This window comes from Thermobia domestica, chromosome 17, assembly GCF_964235325.1.
Source record: "Thermobia domestica chromosome 17, izTheDome1.hap1.1, whole genome shotgun sequence".
Taxonomy (NCBI): Eukaryota; Metazoa; Arthropoda; class Insecta; order Zygentoma; family Lepismatidae; genus Thermobia; species Thermobia domestica.
The window spans coordinates 180,809,237-180,831,147 of NC_137470.1; the positions used below are offsets into that span (position 1 = coordinate 180,809,237).

Genomic DNA, 21,911 nt, shown 5'->3' on the forward strand with positions numbered 1-21,911 from the left:
CTTATAGAAGGTGCCATTCCAGCATTCACCTGGTAAGACTGAAGAAATGCAGGACTTAGGATGGGCTGCGGGAGTTCGTGGCAATATGCTCGACCTACCGAATTCCGCGTGGCACACACACTACCTCTACTTTCAGCTTTTTAAACAATAATAACGGTGTGTTCTGTGTAGTCGAAGAAGTTCAAGACTGCTTTACCTCCTCTCCCTCCAAGAATGCACATGAATGCATAGAAATAAGAGAAGGTTCAAACAACACAGACTAACAGATAATACTCTACTTTTCGTTAATAACATAAAATACACAATAAGTAGGTAAAGTAAAACAAGGATAAAATAGGCTGCTGCAAACATTTTTATGAAGTATTTATTACAAGAAAGCAAAAGACAAAAAATATAAATGAGTTACTTCAGAAGCAATGCTGTTGTCTTCGCTCTCTCCAACATCTAGTTCATTTTCACTTTCCTCGAAATCGAACACTTCAAATTGCGAATCCTGGTTGTCACATGTATTTGTATTTTTTGTCTTTTTCCCCATTGAAGAAGAAGGATTATCATTAACATCAACGGATTGAAAATCGCGCTTCTTTGAACACGAGAAAGACCGAGCCTGAGAAGAAATCGCTAAATTTTTTCGACATATTAGCTGAACAAGCACCGACCGCCAAGACTTCAGAACGCAACAGGGATCAACTCAACAATGCTATAATAAGGGTTTTTACAAATCTGTTTAATGCCACAAGGGTAAGACATGTGGTACATTGTTGTAAACAATTGCAAGTTGGAACCCTCTTATAAGAAGCTATCGCGCCAACACAAAGCAAGGGCGCCGATTTCTCTGTAAATTTGGGGGGGTATTCAGATGCAGAAGGCATGTATGAGGATTTTAAGACAAATTGAATTCAAATTATGCCAAATATTGTATATTCATAAATAAAATGCGGGGGCGCTCATGGGCTTTGGGGGAGCCCGGGCCCCCTTGGGCCCCCAGGATCGGCGCCCTTAACACAAAGCACTACTCTCCTCCCTCTCTTTCTCAAAATGAGACAATAGATACTGGCCAGCGCTGACCATTATTTAGTTGGCTTTTTAAAAAGCACTTTTTTTTTCTTTCTTCAGTGCAGCACATACAAACACTGGCGTTTCAATAGCACGATTGTGCGTGTGTGTTAAACTTCAATTCATTAATCACGACTTTTGGCATCATTATATTACTACAAGTATCTGTCTTAAAATCATTGTCCATTGCAGAGTTAAAGAGAGTCATAGAACCTATTACATTACAATCGAAAGTAATACCTATTGCTTGTGAAGTACAGGATGTCACCTTCAGTGCCGGATTTGCGTATAAGCTAAACAAGCTATAGCTCTCTTGGGGGCCCCAAAAATTTTAAAGAAAAAGTGGCTGTAATGTCATTTCCAAATAATAAGAAAAAGCAAATAAGATAAAACGCACATACAACAACGGTGTTCTGTACTGTTATGTATTAAGCTTTCATGAAGCAAGTAATAGGGCCCTGTTTTCCAACCCGCCTCCAATGGGATTTCTGTTGCCCAGCCCCGCTTATAATGGAACCCTCGTTTTCCAGCTCCGCTTGTAATGGGGATTTTGTTTCAGAGCCCCATTTGTAATCGGGACCCTGTTTTCCAGCCATTACACTTAGCTACTTTAATAAGACTTCACAGCATAAGTGATACAGTGTCTTGTATGCGGATAGAACTCTAGTGTTACCCTTTCTTGTAGTATTTGGAATTCGACAAGAAATTGAGTCTGGTAACAGTGGATGCTTAAGAAGAAGGCATGAAACGACAAGCTCGCGAAATAATAGTAAAATATAAAGGAATTACAGCCCTAAGCGGCAATAATCTTTACATCGCGAAATTATAGCTATTTTATTTCGCTGTACGTAAGTATGAAAAGTAGTTTGCAGAAGTATTTTCATAACTTTCAGAACTTGGCACTGATTTTCATAGTGATCTATAGAGTTGAGTTGATTTTGAGTTTAACGTCCCTTTCAGCAGCGAGGCTACATGAGACGGGACCTACTGATTAACGTGGAATCCGAACCACATGAGCTCCCACCGGGAATCGAACCCGGGTCTCCCACGCCAAAGGTGCGTACGCTAACCGCTTAGCCACGGAGGAGCTCATATAGTGATCTATAGAGTGCAATAATGGATCACTAAAGGCAGGGGCGGATCCAGGGGGCGATCGCCCCCCAAAATTGAATATCTTTTTATTTTAAAAATAAAGCCTATCCTAAGAATTTTCATCTTTGTATTATAAACGTAAAATAAAACCTATTGACTTCGAACGACTGCCCCCCCCTAAACATTCAGAATGGATCCTCCCCTGACTAAAGGAAAGAATAGGAGCACGAATCTTAGTGATTTCATCCATTCGTTCTAGGCATATGAGTCGTTCGTTTGTATATATTAACAGTATTTTATGTATTGTTACGTTCAGAACTGCCCGAATTTACCTTGTGTAAGTTAGTATGCAACAGGCTGAATCCATTACTACCAGTGGCGTATTTACGATTTTGTTTCGGGAGTGGCTTTGCTAACTTTCGGGGGGGGCTTTGCCTGGCAATGTGAACATTCTGCAAGATATTTCATTTACTTTACTATACTAAGTGATTTCTGGGGGGCTTAAGCCCGGAAGCCACCCCCCTAAATACGCCACTGGTTACTACATAGCAAGGCAAGGTACCAACATCTTTTTACGTCGCAGTAAAAGGATACTACCTACATTTATAGGTCTTATAATAATTTAAGTGCAACAGTTAGGTTTTTTGACGATGTTTTTATGATTTTCAGCCAGAGACGTATCTAGCCAGGGGCCGGAGAGGTCTACCATCCCAGTTTTTTGAGTGACAAAAATAATTGAAGCCATTACTTACATATTTTTGAAAGTTTAGAGTAAACTCACGATATATCTATCATAATCTGGGTTTTAGTTGCCCCTTCTCCAGTTTTAACCTTCTAAGTTCGCCTCTGGTTCCAGCGAATTTGTGTCGTATTACACCTTGTGTAATCTTCGAGGGTTGCATTCCATTTTGAGTTACTCCAGTAACCTGACGTGGAAAAAGCTCACACGATTAGTTGAGCTTCAGGCAGTAATTACCAACCCTGGATGATATTTAGATGGATGATATTTAGACTGTATTTACTTACACGGATCCCTAGAAACGTTTCAAACTTTACCCAACTGAATAGGAACAACTTGAAATGAGAAATGATGCGGTCTCCACATGTAGAAGCATGGCGTGGAGCGTTAATTATAGTTGGTACAAAAAGATCGGCAAGGGACTTTATTGGTACCAAATTAAACTACCGCTAATTTTACAAATTTTACAATTTTTCTGTAATGTATTCAAAACAGTAAGTTAACGAAATATACACGAAAACGTATTTACTTAATAGATATGTATTAGGTCCATAAATTACCATATAGCATATATTCAAACAGAAAAGGCGAAATTTTGTCGCTGAAAAAGAATGCTAGAAATAAATTGGCCCCATTATCTTCAATAGCTTAGGGCCCCATCAAACCTAAATCCGGCACTGGTCACCTTCATTATTCTACTTCTGTTGCAGGGGTGTCATTTCAGTCTTCGCTTGAGGGGGCAAGAACACCAACAACATAAGACTTTCACAGTTTGCACTAGTATATTAGTAGACAATCGATAAAGTATATGTATTCCTCAAAATCTTGCGGTGGGCAATTGCCCCCTCCTGTCCCCCCTTAATGACACCCCTGTTCTGTTGGGGTGGGCGGATGGGTGGGCGAGGCCATCCATCGGGTGGGCGGTTGCCCACCCCCGCCCACCCTTAGCGCCGTCCCTGCATAGAGTAAATTAACTAGAAATAAGAATTGCGTGCACTCTCATGAGCGTTGGTGCATTCTTCCTGAAATCTCCTGTTTCAAATGACCACAAGAAATTTATTAAACATTTGCTCTTTTTCTTATTAGTTAGAGAACAAATACTTCCTCTATTGTTTTTCTAACTTGATGTTTTTTTTTCTGTTCATTCAGAATCCCTTCAGGTCAGTTGGCGGGAGGGCTTCCGGACTGACGCAACGAAAATTGACTTCGGGGATCCTGGGAGTTCTTTTTTCTTTCTTAATAACTTCCCTTGTTCAATTTCCCTTCCAGCATAAGGCCTTGACATACTTATGGTTGGCGAGAACCAGAAACAAAGTTTTTTTTTCCTACCTTGCGTCTGTAGTAAGATAATTATAAGCAATTTCGACGTTCTTTGCTTTAAGTGGTAGCCTTCTTCCACGATTCTCTTCAGAGCAAATTTATTGGACAGGTATGTAGATGATTATTTATTGACTATAAAAGTGAGGCATATATTTAAGCTGTTATCATCCCTTGTTTGTTCTTGATTTCCACAGTCTTCCGTATAAGCATGAGGAATGTTTTGCTATACAATGAATGTTAAAAGGGTATTCGTGCACCCATGAAAGAAGTTATCTAACCAGTACTCGAAAAAGCCTGTATGTTTTTCTATAAGCGTAATGCTGTTGGGTGCTCAGACACAATGCTCTAACAACATGGGAAGGGAGCAATAAAGCCGACGTATAACTCAAAAATAGATACTTATATTTTAATTCAAGAATAGTCTCTTATAATTCAAACATCTAATAATAATATAAATAAAATAAAGAGTTTGTATGTTTGTCTTTCTGTGTGCGGCCTGGGGACCAGACGAGTGGACCGAGAGTTACTAAAATTTGGTCACGGTTACCACCGTGGTCCAGGACCCAGACCAAGACGAAGAGTTTTTTTTTTTTTAATTTCGAAACAGGGGGTCTCAGGAGGGAGACGTTTACCGGAACCGGCCTGGGGACCAGACAAATTGACAGAGAGTTACCAAATTTTGGTTACGAATACCTTGGTCTAAGTCCCAGACCAAGGCGAAGCATTTTTTTTTCAAAATTCGAACCATAGGGGTCTCAGGGGGAGTTTACGGGGATATGTAAAAGTAGTAGTAGTAGAAAATGATCGATATTAGTATCGAATTCATAGTTTTCGCAGTCGCTGAAATCAATGGTGAAAGTCCAATCGCATTAACTTCCGAACTCACTCTATTCGGCTGCGGGCTGAGCTCACCTGAGGAGAATACCGAGACATGTAAAAATAATCCGAAATAACCGATATTAGTGTCAAATGCATAGTTTTCGCGGTCGCTGAGATCAATGGTGACACTTCCATTAGTGATAACTGTCAAATTCAGCTACCATTGTATGCGGGCCGAGGGTCAGCGCGGGGGGATACCGAGACATGTAAAAATAGCCCAAAATGACCGATATTAGTGTCAAATCCATAGTTTTCGTGGTCGTTCAAATGAATTGTGATACTCGCATAGGCGTTGACTTCCAAACACAGCTCCCATGGAAGAATGGGTATATTCGGCTAGTAGGCAATAAAATGGTGAATTATAATTGCAAAATAGGCATTTTTAATTCAGAAATAGACCACAAAATGGACACATATAACTCAGAAATATGCAACAAATAAGTATTTTGTAGGGAGACACGATGGCTCAGTGGTAGAGCGCTTATCTCTGGTGCGTGGTGTACCTGGTTCGATCCCCGGCAAAGTTTGTGATGGACGACATCGTGTCCGTGGGTTTTCTCGGTACTTCCGTTTCCTTCCACATTATCATTCCACTAATTCTTTTATCATTGACTTGCCTTAATCATGAGTCTCCCCTGAATTGGCTTGAATGACATAATCGTGGGACGTTAAACTGAAGTATTTTATTTTTTCACAAGCATTACAATCTAAACATTATTCAGCATAAGCTCTAAACTCCGATAAACAAAATATTTGTATCCTTCCGCTTGTCACAAATACGATTGGCTAGTGATGTGTCACTCCCACTCCCCACGGGGAGGAGCAAATTATACAAGTGCACTTTGACAATACTGTCTCGTGTTGTCCAGATACTTACAGCAGCAGCAGAAAAGAAAGAAAAGAAACTCGAAAGATTAAAAACAAAAGTATTTGAATTTCGCTCGTAAACAGTTGTTGCTTAGTGACTAAAGGTTTACCTTGTTGGTGTTTCACCACAACACTCCCGGAACCGGGATTCATGCCAGCCGTCTTTCAGGCTTGAAAGCAGAACTCGCGTCCACAGTTGAATTGGCGCCATAATTAAAGCGCATGCTTAGTGTTTATTTCTATTGTTTCATTAACTACACTCGATTGCAGTATTATTAGATAATCCGTATAAATTTTTTTGTAATTTATAATAATATAGCAGTTTTATATAAAGCTTCATAGTAAAAGTAATAATCCAATCACATGAACTATTTTGCGGAGGAGTACAAGCGTCGGTAGGACAACAGCAAATCAGCGAGATTTAGTTTCACGTGGCTTTGTTAATCGCAGTTTAGAGCTTACGCCGAACAATGTTTTTTTTTTAACCCAAACTAATGAACAAGGGCTTACTGGCCCAGTCTGCTACCCTGCAAATGCAGCGTGGGTCCACCCCTGGTTTAGGTAGAAGTTAGCCCTATTAAAACTCAGAGAGCAGCCCAGCATGAAAAAAAAATCTAGCTAACTTTTATCTATATCTAAGAAGAACTTTAGAAATGATCCAAAAATAGATAAAAAAAGATTGCGATCTTGGCGAATAATTAGTTTTCGGATCAGGGGCCAAAATTTTTTGAACGGCCCCTACAGCGAGTTTCCTTATTTTCTACGGGATAAGTATATCATACGGAGTTAAGTGATAGCTTGGGTTTGGCTTCACTACATGTAGTTCTCCAGACATAAGAAGTACAAGAAAATTTTTGATTGAAATATATTGTACCTTTTGATCCAAAAAAAAGTAAAGTTAAATTTTCAAAACAAGCGATTTTCTTCTTCATGTTTATCGACATCAGAAGGTTCCAAAAAGTTATCTCGAATATTCCGGGGTTTTGCACCACAGTAGCAGTTGTCAACGGGCATTGACAGCCACCCTTCTCGCTTATGTTTTCAGTAAATTGTTTTTACTTCAGATTATTTGCAAATACTTAGTTTAGATTATGTAATAGCTAAAAAAAATTATATGCACGTTAGAATTAAAATCAAATAAAAAGGGAACGAGACTAATTGTATAGAAAACTGTATAATTTGCCAAAAAATTGTTAAGAAAATTCAGAGCTACAAGATACGACATTGCAGTTGTAACTCCTTGTACAGCAAAGATCTATTAGGAACTCTAAAAGCAGACGAGCTGCGTCAATTTGATTCAAGAACCCTCGATTGATTATCAAAAGTATTTAAGATAAACGTTTTGAATGTTATTTTTGATATGGAGATTTAACGATTAAATTATAGATTTATTTGCAATGAAACACTAAGAGAAAATATAGCTTGGCTATATCCTTCCTGTTCCCATGATACTAATTTGCTACAAGAACCACTTTATTGTACTCTTAATACCCTAGTTATAGTAATGTGGGAAGAAAACAAATTTGAGATGAACTGCTGCAATTTGCTTGTCATTATAGGGACTCAGCCATTATGTAAAAAGTAGGCTGTTACTCCAATGTTAACCACTTCCACGAAGAACTTAAATATCGGCTAAAATCAGGGAATTCGTGTTATTATTTAGTTCAAAATCTTTTAGAGTCGCTAATTTTGTCAACGAATTGGAAGCCTAAGTATATATATATAAAACGATAATCATGCCTATTGTGGTGTATGGTTGCGAAACGTGGTCGTTTACTCTGAGCGAGGAACGCAGACTGAAAGTATTTGAGAACAAGATCCTGAGACGAATATCCGGACCCAAGATGAACGGGGATGGTGAATGGTGGAAACTTCATAACGAGGAACTATATAATTTATACGGTTCACGAAACATTGTTAGGGTCGTCAAGTCTAGGAGGCTCAGATGGGGAGGTCATGCAGCCAGAATGGAACAAAGTAGGGATGTTTTTAAACTTTTAACTGGAAGTCCAATCGGAAAAGACGACCATTAGGAAGACCTAAGTGCAAATGGGAGAACAATATTAAAATGGATCTCGCAGAAATAAAAATACAAAGTAGAAACTTTATCCAGTTGAGTAAGGATAGAAGTCAGTGGAGAGCTTTTGTGAACGTGGCGTTGAACCTCCGGGTTCCATAGGCCATACAGTTAGTTAGTTAGGGTGTCGCAAGTAATGAAGCTGAAAACAAACAATGCAATCATAGCAGAAGTGAAAATAGGAAGATAGATAGACTGAGGAAGATGAATGGAAGTTCAAAACTGGAAAATAGTGTGTTTCTAGTTTTAGTACTGACGCTACTTCATGAATTAAATCTATATGGTCCATTGTGTGAAGCATATAAGTATCTTTTAAACTCTTTTCGTGTATCCTAGTATCTTGTGATCGAACTTTTTGAGTTACGACAGTAATCAAAGATTGTTTGCGTTCTTAGCTTGGACAAGATTTCTTGAAAGAGTTTCTTTCTTTATCCGTAGAAAGATCATGTATATACATTTGATTACAACAAGGTGATTGACGATCTTGTTTCTAGCTTCAAAGAATTAAGCACATATTTGAAGCTGTATGTGTTGAAAATCTTTTCAGTTTAACATGCTACGATTATGACCTTTAGGTTGAGGGAGACGATAATTAAGGCAAGTGAATGACGATGGAAGAATTTGTGGAAGGAGAATGGGGAAGGAAACAGAAGTACAGAGAGGAAATCCACTTACACGATGTTGTCCACCACTAACTTACTTTGCTGGGTATCGAAGCAGGGATTCGAAGCACAGGATGTGAACACTCTACCACTGAGCCACCGTGCCTTTTTCGAATAGCAAGTAAAGGTGAGTTGATGGATCCGGAGGCCACAATCTGAGAGAAATTCTTATAGTAGATGACTTCCAGGGGCTCAATGGTAGAACGTTTACCTTTGGTGAGATGAGTCTCTGTTTCAATCTCAGGCCATTCGAGTTTGTGATGAAGAACATCGTGTCCATGGGTTTTTTTCGAGATTTTCCATTTCCTATCATTTCACTAATTGAAGGCTTGGATGCAAGAACTAGGTAGGTCCCTTTCTTAGCGGATTAAAGATTTTCACACGTTCCCGTAGGAAAAAGTCATTTCACATCGTGTGCAAGAATCATGTGGACCCGATGATTATTTTCAGTGTTATAATGTAAAGGGAGACCTGCATACAGTGTTCGTCGTGAAGTTAGAACAAGAAGCAGGCAGCTCCTCAAAAATTTCTAAAAGTAGACTTGCCTTGTTCTTGCATCCAGTCCTTCAATCCTTTCACAATCATATATTTTCATTAACCTTCAGTCTATATCTGTGGGATGTAAAACTGAAATTTCCATGTCATTTCATTTTACTCTTGTCCCGAAGAGAGTTGGATTACAGAACTACGCTACTGGTGTCACCTACCCCATGTCGTAAGCGTCGGTGGACCACCGATGGCCAACTAGCAACATGTCGCCAAAAATTGGCGGGCCCGCAATTATACCGGAAGTGGCCCACCAGCGGCAGACACGCGACGAAACGCCAATGAACCACAAAATTACTCCCCCCAAAAAAGTATGTTAAATCGCCTGTATGCGTGATTCGCTTACATTAAAGTCAGTCTAAAAACACTGTAAAAAAATGAAAAAGTACTCCGCGGTACTGCGTGTTCTTCCGACTTCGCCCCAGAGGCGATAGAAAAACCCTAGCTTGTAGAGGGGTAAATCGTTGAGGTCTTTTTAATTTGGCCAATCGGATTGCTACTTTAACCGCATATATTTGACGATAACCGTTTGGGATCAGATTCACCATGGATTCACCATGTAATTTTATTAGAAAACGACGCGCATCTATTTACTTTATTTCATAGTTCTCCCATATTCACTTTCTAATGATCAGCGAGAGTTGCTATCTAAATTCATACAATTATATGCACTCATCTCAAGATTTTTCACTTCATGATATAGAGACGGGGATCTAATCCTGACCTCCGGAGCTTCAGAAATTTGTCACGAATACATAATATATAATAATAACCGCAAGCACATGACTGGCGATAGTTCGTGTTGGTCCCTTCGCGATTCTCCTCGACGAATCGAATGAGAGCGGACCAAAATAAAGTCATCGCTCTTACGCGCTGGTAACTTCAACACTCCGACTCTAGATATCTGTTTCGACTCTACGAAATCCTGCCGCCAGTGGCAAGCTAGCGGCAATCCTTCGATGCGTCGCTATTTCGACGATCGACATTTACCGGCAAATGGATCACTAGGTGTTGGCGACGTTTACGGCTTGGGTAATTGATTGCAATTGGTCACATGAAAAGGGCTACTATATGTTTCAAAACATATTTAGCGAACTTTCGTGAAATATTTACAATTTTGAGCAGGGTGGATTGATTTTTAAAATAGAAATTGTTGATTTAAATCAAATTCCGAAATAAATCAAATTCAATGAAAACAAGTAAAACCCCGTCTGTTCTGTTATTTCCATTATGGAATATAATAATCATAATACAATGAGACTCAAATATATGTACAGCATAGTATGAAAACGAATGTTTCTTGCAGAGGATTAGGGAAAAATCCCGTTTTGAACGGGTAACGGGCAATACTCCTTTCTTCTCTTCATAACACAGGGTTTTAAATCGGTAACTATTCCACCGGGAAAAATCACAATCGACATTTAAGACGAAAATTCTTTTGTGTGCACGTCTGTTTGTTTGTTCCTAGATAATAAGGGGGTATTTAGGAGGTCCGATCTCCTTTCCGAAACTTAAAACTTTTGTACATTTTACGTAAATTTACGCGAAATATACATATTTTGTATGTATTTCGTGCTGCAAACTAGTTCTGGACAGCTAGATTTATTTAAATATGTCTCCGCCAAATATTAATAACTTTTGTGAAAATAGTGCCATGTTGATAAACGTCACTATACTTTTTCCTTAATGCATATTTGAGATTCAAATACAAGGGAGATTCAAATGAAAACCTTAAAAGTGATATAAAGTGCCGAAAAGTTGTATGATGGAATTGGTATTTAGCAACAGTGTCCCTAGAGCTTCTCAAAATGGCCGACATCAAGTTGGTTCAGCGCAAAATATTGCCCACAACGTGCTGTAATTCAATAAAGTACAGTATCTGCTGAATTGAAATACCGTTGCGTCGATGCCTATGAAGAACTGTTGCGTCGTTTCCACGTCGAAGGTGATTCATTTCTGGAAAGAATCGTTACGGGTGATGAGACCTGGCTTCACTGCCACCAACCAGAAACAAAAAGATCAAACAAGTAATGGCACCATAGCTCATCACCAAAACCCCCAAAATTCCGTACTCAACAATCAACGGGAAAAATCTTGCTCACTCTCTTCTGGGATGCAAAGGGAGTCATTTTAGAACATTTCATGGAGGGGGGGGGGCAACAGTAACCGGTACGTTTTATTCAGATCTGCTCACAGACCAACATCGCCCGGCAATTCGGAATAAACTACGAAGACTTCTGACTTTAGGTGTATTGTTACAGCATGACATTGCCTGACCGGATACTGCCCGTTTGACAGTTGAGGCTATCCAGGATTTGAAATTTTAATGTCTCCCACACCCACCACATTCACCAGACCTCGCCCTAGTGTATTTGATGTGTTCAGACCGCTCAAAGGAGCGCTGGGAGACAAGCATTTCAGACGTGATAAAGACGTGAAAACCGCAGTGCACGAGTAGCTACAGTCACAACCAAAACACTTTTTTAAACGTGATATCCATAGAAGCGCTGGAATACTTGTATTGAACGTCGGGAAGACTACGTTGAAAAATGATAGGTATGTTTTTTCTTAATTGTTACAATATAATATTTAGAGCAGTTTTAATGTTTTCATTTGAATCACCCTCGTATCTTAACGATTGGCTATTAATTCAAAATTCAACCTCAATACTTTCACTTAAATGACATAAAGATTTTATACTAATTTCTAATATTTTTCTTTAGTTAGCGGCTTCTATTATACGAGGAGAAGGATGTGGTTTAAATAAAAAAAGCGATTTAAATCAAAACAATCAACAAAAAATTGCATGAGAATTTTCAGTCTTAACTGTTGAAAAATTATATATAAAAGCAGTCCTACTCTATGTAAAAAAACATGAAAATGAATGGAATAAAATTTCTCATGGGTATGGAACAAGAAAAGTATCTCAAAAGGATCTTGAAACAATAAAAGTAAATAAGGGTATATCACAAAATCAAACATATTATTTGGCTCCGAAACTTTATAATAATACTCCAAAAGAAATTAGGGAAGAAGAAAAATGCATAGATTAAAAATACTAATAACTAATTGGTTAAAGGAAATAAAGAATGATGACTTAAGAGCGTTAACGTATTAAATTAGTAAATAATCGACTAACGTCACTTGAAATATGCTTATCTACAACTACTGGGGGGTTTATTTTTTAAAAAAAATGGAGGAGAGAAAGAAGAAAAAGAGAAAAAAGAGGTAAAAATGATAAAATTTCACTCATATATACTTTAGTACCCCCAGAATAAAACTGTCGTAACTCTGAAATGTCAATTTTAAGAGTAAGCCAAAGAAATTTGTTATATCTAAAGGAACTTCATTATCTCGTCTCTTTTTGAAGATTGTAACGTTATTTCAATATGTATAGTAATAATTATTGCAGACAAAGTCTTTCTTAAATACATACACATTGCAATTATTACACGTTAAAAATTGATAACAATTAAAAATCTATTTTGAGTTACGACAGTCTTATTCTGGGGGTGCGTTGGTTTCTCACTCACAAGCGAAAGCTTCTGTGAAGAGCCATCTATCATAATCATATTATGTCATTAAAAAAAAAATGATTTTTTTAAATCGTGATTTTTTCATCCTGGTTTTAAGGCGAAACATTGTTTGTTCTTTGCTTGGTGCAGTGATTTTATTAAGCTACAGTTTTATAGGGATGGGGGAAAGAGGAAAGTTTCAAGTTTCACGTTACTGTTACTGTTGGATTACTAACTAGTATATATAAAAAACTGAGATACGGAAATGTCAGAGGACGCATTGAATGGAGGGCCGTGATTTCCCTATAGGACTCTTTATCATGGAGCACCAGAAGGTTACCTGAAAATTTTAAATAGCAAGCTACGTATATTTTTTCACTTCGTTGGAGAGATCATGGAAAATCAAAACTGTTATGCAGGAAAACGTGTTTCGTGAGGAGCGCTGGATACGATGGATCGGTTCTTTCCCATTAAAATAAATTTCCAGCCAGTGGCGGCGATTGGACGTTAAAAGTGGGGGGGGGCAAGACATGATCTGAATATTTGTATATCAATGTTAATATACGAATTTCCCTAGTTAAAACTATATACATTAATAGGCCATTTCAGAAAAGTGGGGGGGGGGCAACTGTCCCCCTTTGCCCCCCCTAATCGCCGCCCATGTTTCCAGCACTTATAAATCATATACGGTTGGAGATTAAATGATTAAACGAAAAGAGAGGTAAGAATTTGACAGAGGGACATTGAATAGAACACTTTAATTGTCCAGTAGCTTTCCTATAATTAGGCTCAAAGAGGATGATGCAACCCGAAAATTTTAAATAGCAAGTTATGTTTTTTATACATCATTGGAAATATAAATGAAAGGTACGGTCCACCACACTAAACTTCCTGCTTTCGCTTTTTAAATTCAGTCATATTGTGCTGTGCATATGACGAAAACTTTTAGTTGCAAATTGCAAAGAAAATCATCAGAGGTTCTTTCGGAATACTATCGAGAAACATACCTCAAGGAGCGAACTACCACTTGTAGTGTTTCTTAAATGAGAAATTATTCAAACCATGTTGTAGGGTTGTTAGGCAAATATTTACTTGTGAAGTAGGAACAAAATTGTATGAATGTTTTTTGAGAAAATCGTCAGCAGAATTCTCCTCTAATAGTAAACTACCTCTTGCGAAGGTATTAATAAGAAATATTCATATCATTTTGTAGGTTTCTTAATGTAGTATTAATTTATGAAATATGAAGAACATTTCCTGAATTGTTTTTGATAAAACCGTCCAACTAAACTCCCACGAGAGTAAACTACCCGATGCATTTTTTTTAGGACAAATAAGGTATCTCACGTTATCAGATTAGTAATGTAGGCCTAATATTTATTTATTAAGTAACTAGCATCAATTACCCGCTTTGCTGGGTTAAATTAAGAAAAAAAGTAATATATTTCGTAAGTCAGTCACTTTTTACTGTTACTAAAGCTCCTTGATTGGTCATTTTCGATGATTTTTATATATTCAATCTCCTCCCCATGTTGCGGGTCACGGCGTCTGAAGTGTCATTGTTCATCTCAGCGACTCCGGAAACTATGAATTCGACACTGATATTGGTCATTTCGATCATTTTAAATGTCTCTACCCTCCCCCACTTTTAAATTACACCGTCAAATGGATATGAGAAAATCCATTTCAGATTTAAACTTCATCTAGGTTGTAAATTTGATCGAGATCTTTCCGGTAGTTCAAGAGTTATTAAGATTTATATATATATATCCCCTATCACCTCCTCTAAGTTTTACCGCAAAGTGAAAGTTCTATCGTCAAAGTGAATAGATAAATACTATTCTAGGCCCGATCCTCATCTATGTTGACAATTTGATCGAAATCGGTAGGGTGGTTCAAGATGATGAATTCACAAAGACAGTCACTTTATTTTTTATTTTTTACATATATCTTCCCCTCTCCTACGTTGCACCGTCAAAGATAAATGACACAAATTATCCCAGGTCCGAACGTCATTTATGTTAAAAATTTGATCGAGATCGGTTTCATGGTTCAAGAGTTAAGTTTCATTTATTTTTATATATAAATATCCCCCTCCCCTCCCCGCCACCTAGGTTCTATCGTCAAAGTAAAAATATTTAAAAAAAAAAAATCCAGACCTGAACTATATTGAAAATTTGATCGAGATTGGTCGGTGGTTCAAGAGTTATTAAATTTTATTTATTTTTAAAGATATCTCCTCTCCCCTTCCCTTCCTTAAGTTCTACCGTAAAAGTGATATAATAGAAACCACCCCAGGTCCAAACCTCATCTATATTGAAAATTTGGTTAAAATTGGCCGAGTGGTTTAAGCGTGATAGAGTCACAAAGACAATTACTTTTATTTTTATTTTCTTTACATATATCTCCCCCTCCCTCTCCCCTACGTTGCATCTTAAAAGTGAAATCACGAAGACATCCCACGACCGAACCTTATCTATGTTGAAAGTTTGATCGAGATCGTTCGGATGGTTCCAGAGTTATTAAATTTTACTCATTTTTGTACATTTCATCTCCTCCCCTCCCCTCCCCTAGGATCTACCATTAAAGTAAAATGATAAAAAACTTCCCAGGTTCGATCCTCATCTATGTTGAGAATTTGATTGAGATCGATCAGGTGGTTCAAGAGTTATTAACTCACGAACATAGTCCCTTTTATTTTTAATGATGTTCATTTTAATATATCTCCCCTCCTCCCCCACCCCTATGTTGCTCCGTCAAAGTGAAATGATAAAAAATACCCCTGGTTAGGACCTTATCTATGTTGAAAATTTGATCGAGATTGGTCGTTTGATTCAAGTTTTATTTATCTTTTTTATAACTGACCCTCGTGTGTGTGTTTTCGTATAGAAATGAATAATCTAGAGCTACCAAATTTGATACACATATAGCTATTCACCAGATCTAATTGCCACCGTGCCGATGAGGGTTCTCTCTTGTGAAACTCCGGATCCGCCACTTGGGTATACCGAAAAGCATCGAACCCAGAACTAATAATCACCTATAAAGGAAATTCCAGCCTTCAGTTCAGCTTTATAGCTATTAAAACTTTACGTTAGGAACAATCTAGCATATTTTTTTTCTTATGAATTTTAAATTGATCTATCATAATGGACGTAAGGGAAACAAAGGTTTGGTATTTACAACCTGGATCTCCCTGCATAGCCACCTCTGTGTACCGATTTTTGACTTCTCTTAATGGTAACTTTTTTATACCAAAGTTCTCCAGGTATTTCACTTTTGGTTTTATGAAGTATATGTTGTAGCCTGGAAAAGCTGAAGTTGTACGATTGTGTTTTCAAATGTTTCCGGCCTGACATTTAAATTTAGCGCCTCACGTAATTAATTGTTCGTGCTATATAGTGTCAACTATGGGAGAAACAATGTGTCAGTGGCATATAGTACCATATGTGCGAGATATAATGTATCAGTGTCATATAGTGCCATCTATGAAAGAAACAATGCCACTATATGCCACTGATACATTATTCTCTCATAGATAGCACTATATGCCATTGATACATTATTTCTCTCATAGATAGCACTATATGCCATTGATACATTATTTCTCTCATAGATAGCACTATATGCCACTGATTGTTTCTCTCATGGATGACACTATATGCCAGTGATACATTATTTCTCTCATAGATGGCACTATATGTCACTGATACATTATTTCTCTCATAGATGGCACTATATGCCTGATTCATTGTTTCTTTCATAGATGGCACTATATGCCACTGATACATTATTTCTCATAGATGGTACTATATGCCAGTGATACATTATTTCTCGCATAGATAGCGCAATGTGCCACGAACGTCTTATCATCAGTGGCGCGATACTCGAGTGTAAAGCCTGAAACTTTTGGGAATACCCTGTAATATGTCAAGATATTATTTTATTTCAAAGATGGATTAACACGGACTATGCATGCTATTCAACTTAATGGCGCAATTTCCATTTTTTGTGTACGTGTTTCTGACATAATATGGAAACACATCTTCATGCAATGGTGATTTCAGAATTTCCTCGGGGGAGGCTTTTAACACAAGGGGAATGAAAGTAGTACTGAGAAAATATTGCCAATCAACATTGAGCACAATCGGAAATATAGAAACTGACCACTGTTATGACAGCCCTTATGGGCCTGAGCCTCTTCAAAGCCATCTGTTAGCCAGAAGCTGAACTGCGTCTAGCCTAGTGATGAACACGTCTGCACGTGGTCAATGCGGTGCGTCACCCTGTCTCTAACAGTTGTATCAGAAGCTCTCTAGACATCGTAGCCTTCACGTCTTTTATTCACGTAAATCCCCAGTTTGCCTCACGACGCTGGGTGGATGCCGAAAATTTGAAAGCAGCGGAACACGTGGACATGAGTTCAAGGCTCTAACCACTAAACTACGGTGTATCCTCAATCGGAAATAGGCGTCAGGGATAATTTTCCTCCGTTCTCCCTAAAGTGAACACTACCTTTCCTTACTTCATTAATTTTCAGAATAAAATGTCTGCCTGTCGTTAAAAAAAAAAGTTGTTAAATAAAATTATTAAATTAGATATATTTTTTACATGACGAGAGTAATTCGATCTTATTATTTTTTGTTTTATGTCTTTCCAGATGACAACAATAAAGATGAAGATATTGATGATGACGATGATGATTTTCGTATTACCTGCCATGCTCTGTGATGCCTTTCCTTACGATCCTGAGGATAAGAAACTAGACACCGTGTTACCTCCGGAAGGCATGTTCGAAGCATTTTATCCAAGGCGTGCTTATGGAGTTCCCAACGGATCGTCGCGACCAGCTCATGGGCACGGAAGCTTTTACCAACATCGTCCAGCAGCTCTGGTGGACGCTAAGAATTCACCAGCATATGGGTATCGCTTTGACGGAGTTAGAAGATTCAATTTTGATTAGCATTGCAAATTAACAATCAAAATCAATGGAATACTATAATTATGTATTGATTAACTCAATTATAATAAATCAAAAATATTAAACAATACCCAAATTATTTTTAAATGAGTTATTTTCTTTTACACTCAAGAAAGAAGAAAAAAGAAATTTGAGGTGAAATACTGGCGATTTGGGTTCTTCCTGTTTCGCAGAACCCTGTTTCTGCAGAATGCCTTTTCAGTGTGTAACATTTCCAAGTTGACGTATTCCTATTTCACAGAATTGCATGAAAAGTTTTGGTAGTATCTCAATATTAGAAATATTTTTCGAAAGGGACGAATCACCAACATAAATCTAAAGAGGAGCCTCGCAATAGATCCTTGGCGCACAAATGCAATCGTAATTTACTGCAACAAGCACTGGCGCAAATCCCGCGGGGAATAGGGGGACATGTACCATCCATTCTTGGAACTGGGGGGACTGTCCCCCGCAATAATCCGATTTGAAATATGTTTTGTGGAGAGAAATGTGATGACTTGTGTCCGATTGTCACAAAGGAAAGTGAAATGAAATTGATGTCCCACCAAGAATAAGCCTCAAATCTGCCAGCCTCCCAATGTTGAAGACAACCCTGCTCCCCTGATCCTCCACATTATTGTTTTTCAACTTCATTAATGTTTCGAACGTCACTTAAAAAAATATGGGAACAATCTTATCCCTCCCCCCAATGTTGAAAACAGATTTACGCCGCTGGCTGCAACAAAAGAAAAAGTTTCAAACAAAACAAAACTTCTTTTAAAACTTAGAAATGTATAGGGGAGACCGATGCTGGCTGGCAGCAGGGGCTGGTTGACGAACTGCTACTAACTTCTTTATTAATTAACATAATGAGCTGTTGCTGCTGTCATAAAATAGCGACCTAGGGATGCAGCTGCCATCTTCATAAGGAATTTGTAACTTGTGGATAATGGCGTCTATTAGATAAAGAGTGTTTTTGCCAGTCTGAAGCATTTTTTTTTCAGTTCTCCGTTACAACATCACAGAATCGTCACTACTTGGAGTACAGAGACAAGTAATATATCATTAGTTAGATCTGAACTTTGTTTTTATGGATATTCAAACAATAAAACGTAAATGCCAAACAATTGGTGAGTAATTACGACTTTGTTGCACAACATGGGCTTGGGGTTAGTTGGCGTATAACATTTGGGGTTGGTTGGCAAGTGCTTAACCCCGTGTGGAATTTTATTTTATTTTACTTTTATTGTTACATTGTTTGTTTTATTGTTATGTTGTTTACAGTTCTATCAATCTTTTACTTCAATGTTATAGAATAACATGTAAGTATTGGATTACTGTCAACACTTAGAAATCGAGATAAGACTGGATGTCGGATTTTGAATTTTCTGAATAGACCTATTTCTCAGGATTAAGAACATTTTGTATGTGCTCTTTTGTTATAAAAATATAGGCCTATTTGTTGCTTTTTCTTTCCTTGTGAAAAGTAGGAAATAAATTGCGTTTCTTGATATACATATATACATATGCTAAAACATATCTTAGTTTCTCTTAGCTACTTTGTCAACAGCGGGAAATAAACTACCTTTCTTGATAGTTCAGTTATTTTAATTACATTTTGAAATAATATGAAGAATTAACCTACACCAAATCATATTAAAACTGATGTGGTTTGATAATCTTGTAGCTTTCAATGTCATGACAACCAAGCTAGAATGAAAGAAAGAAGTTTTCATATTTCGTAATGCTGATTCTTTTAAATGTTGTAAATAAAAGTCATTTCAAATTTCAAATAGCCTACTTCATTGCAATATATATAATAGAATTTAGAAAAATAACTTTTATTTCTAATAAATCCAATTTTTGTTTGTTTTTTGCTATATTTAAAAAGTATGCCAACTAGCCCCACAATATCAGCCAACCAGCCCCTTACTAGGGGTCGGTTGGCATACTCCATTTTAAAAGAAAGAAAAATATATTTCTCGAAAATTGTAAGCAACAAAACAAAAACAGAAATTGAATTTATTAGAGGAAACATTGTTCTGTCCGTATAAATCCATTACATTGCAATACAGTGCACTATTTTCTTATAAAAAAGTAAAGAATAAAAAGTTCGCCAACCAGCCCCGGTCTCCCCTACTCTAGATTTAGTACCTTATGGTTTGTATGAATCTATGAAGAGCACAAGTTGCTGAAAGAATAAATTGCTTAAAACAAACAAACAAACAAACATTAGCTGCTTTGCTCCAACTTGGATTTTTAAAATATAATAATAATAATAATAATAATAATAATAATAATAATAATAATAATAATAATAATAATAATAATAATAATAATAATAATAAATCATTGAGTGCTCTTAAATAGTATCTACATGTTTTAAAATACTAATGTTTGAGAAATATTAAGATAACTGTTACATTTACATAAACATCCAGGCATCTTTCGGAAATTTGCTAATTGATTATATATAGGCCCTCAATGCTCATGGCCTGCAAATTACAAAGGGGAAGGGAATCTGAGGAAGATACCATTAAGGTAAACAACCATCGAAGCTTCCTTTACATAGAGGGATTTATTCCAGGGCGCTGTTCCCCTTCCCTCCGTTGCCCCTAAGTAATCTTAACAGCCAAGTTACAAACTAGCATATTGATTTAACATTCATGCTAATTCTTATATATATGCTGTTCCCTCACTCCTAATAACGTTTTTCACCTCAACGCCACTAGAAAAAAAAATGGGGAAATTGGGGAATAAAGTAATTACCTGAACACACTCACTGAATTTTGCCACACAGCAACAATTTGATTGTTGGCAGATTGTTGGTGCTTTTTTTTTTTTTAAAAAAAAAGATTTGTCATTGTTAATTTATAAGCCCCTTTTCTAAAAATAATAAATAAAACTTCAAAATTTCGAAGTATGGAAATTTTCTAACACAAATTTAAATTTAAATAAATGTTATTGCTGTATAACAATTTTAAATAATACAAAATGATTTTCAGTGGTATTCAAATGATTTTTGTTTCACGTTGTGTACCTACGGTAGATCTCTAAACTATTTGAATTCAATGTTGAAACCTTAAGAAACAGATAAAGAAGCTATGGTTGCATCAGAAATGAAAGCTTGATGCATATGAAAAAGATTCCTGGTATCTCTTACAATTATTACTATTTAGGAACCAATATTGAAGTCGGGAGCTGTCCCCTTAACGAATTCGTTGTCGTCTTAGCATTCGGCTCCTAGCTGTTATAATGGGCCCAACAGCGACGCCCGCCGTCGGGATGCTGGTCAAATTTATAATGATACCACCCTCTGAACCACCATGTCGGGGCAATATTAATACATGCCACCATGTACTTGGCTGGCCACCTTTCTGCCGATATGTTGTCGTAATAAAACCACTTTTCAGTCACAATGGCGGTTCTAGAAAGGTGTGTGTCACCATCTGGATGGCGGTCCTTCTTCCCGGCGATTTGGGGGCTTTATAGGAATAATTCTGCGAAAGCGTATCGGCATGTCGTCATCGCCTCGCCATGTTTCAGTAGACGGATTTCCTAAATGGGCTAGTGGTCTAAACCCACAATTTGGAGGTTTAGCTGTAGCATGTATTTATCTCACTCTTATATGTACCTAAATCGTGTACATCCACAAATACTTCCATCTCAGCAACACTGGTGCAAATCTCGGGGAGATGCGGGGAACATGTTCTCTCCAATCTTGGAACTGGGGGGACTGTTCCCCTCAATAATCCGATTTGAAATATGTTTTTTGGGGAGAAATGTGATGGTTTGTCTCTGATTGCCACAAAGGAAAGTGAGATGAAATTCATGTCTCCCCAAAATAATCCTCAAATCTGCCCGCCTTCCAATGCTGAAGACAACTCTGCTCCCCTGATCTTCCACAACATCGTTTTTCAACTTCATAATTGTTTTGAACATCGCTTTAAAAAGAGAGAGAGAAAAAAAAAAGATTATGGGAACGGTCTTACCCGTCCCGTCCTCGCAATGTTGAAGACAGATTTGCGCCGCTGGCAACAAGAACAATTTAAAAAGAATAATTTACATGAAACAATGGCATGAACCTTAATAAATTCAGTATACAAGTGCGACGCTTGATATTACTTTGTCTCCATTGGATTGTAATTTCAACTATCCAAATGAATGCAATGACATACTACACTAAAGGACGGAATAA

At 37.4% G+C, this 21,911-nt stretch overlaps 1 protein-coding gene across 2 annotated transcripts in view; it reads left to right on the top strand.

Annotated features, from left to right (window-relative positions):
- LOC145673837 (uncharacterized) overlaps positions 1 to 17,804 on the top strand; it is a 31,484-nt gene extending 13,680 nt beyond the window's left edge. Inside the window, exons 1-2 of one of the 2 annotated variants that reach the window (XM_081743608.1) lie at positions 4,125 to 4,316; positions 17,414 to 17,804. In XM_081743608.1, coding sequence (XP_081599734.1) covers positions 17,414 to 17,716 — 303 coding nt within the window. In that variant the 5' untranslated portion in view covers positions 4,125 to 4,316 and the 3' untranslated portion in view covers positions 17,717 to 17,804. Of the gene's footprint in view, positions 1 to 4,124; positions 4,317 to 17,413 lie in introns of those variants that run through there. The other variant, XM_081743607.1, reaches the window with a different exon arrangement.
- Positions 17,805 to 21,911: the final 4,107 nt, after the last annotated feature.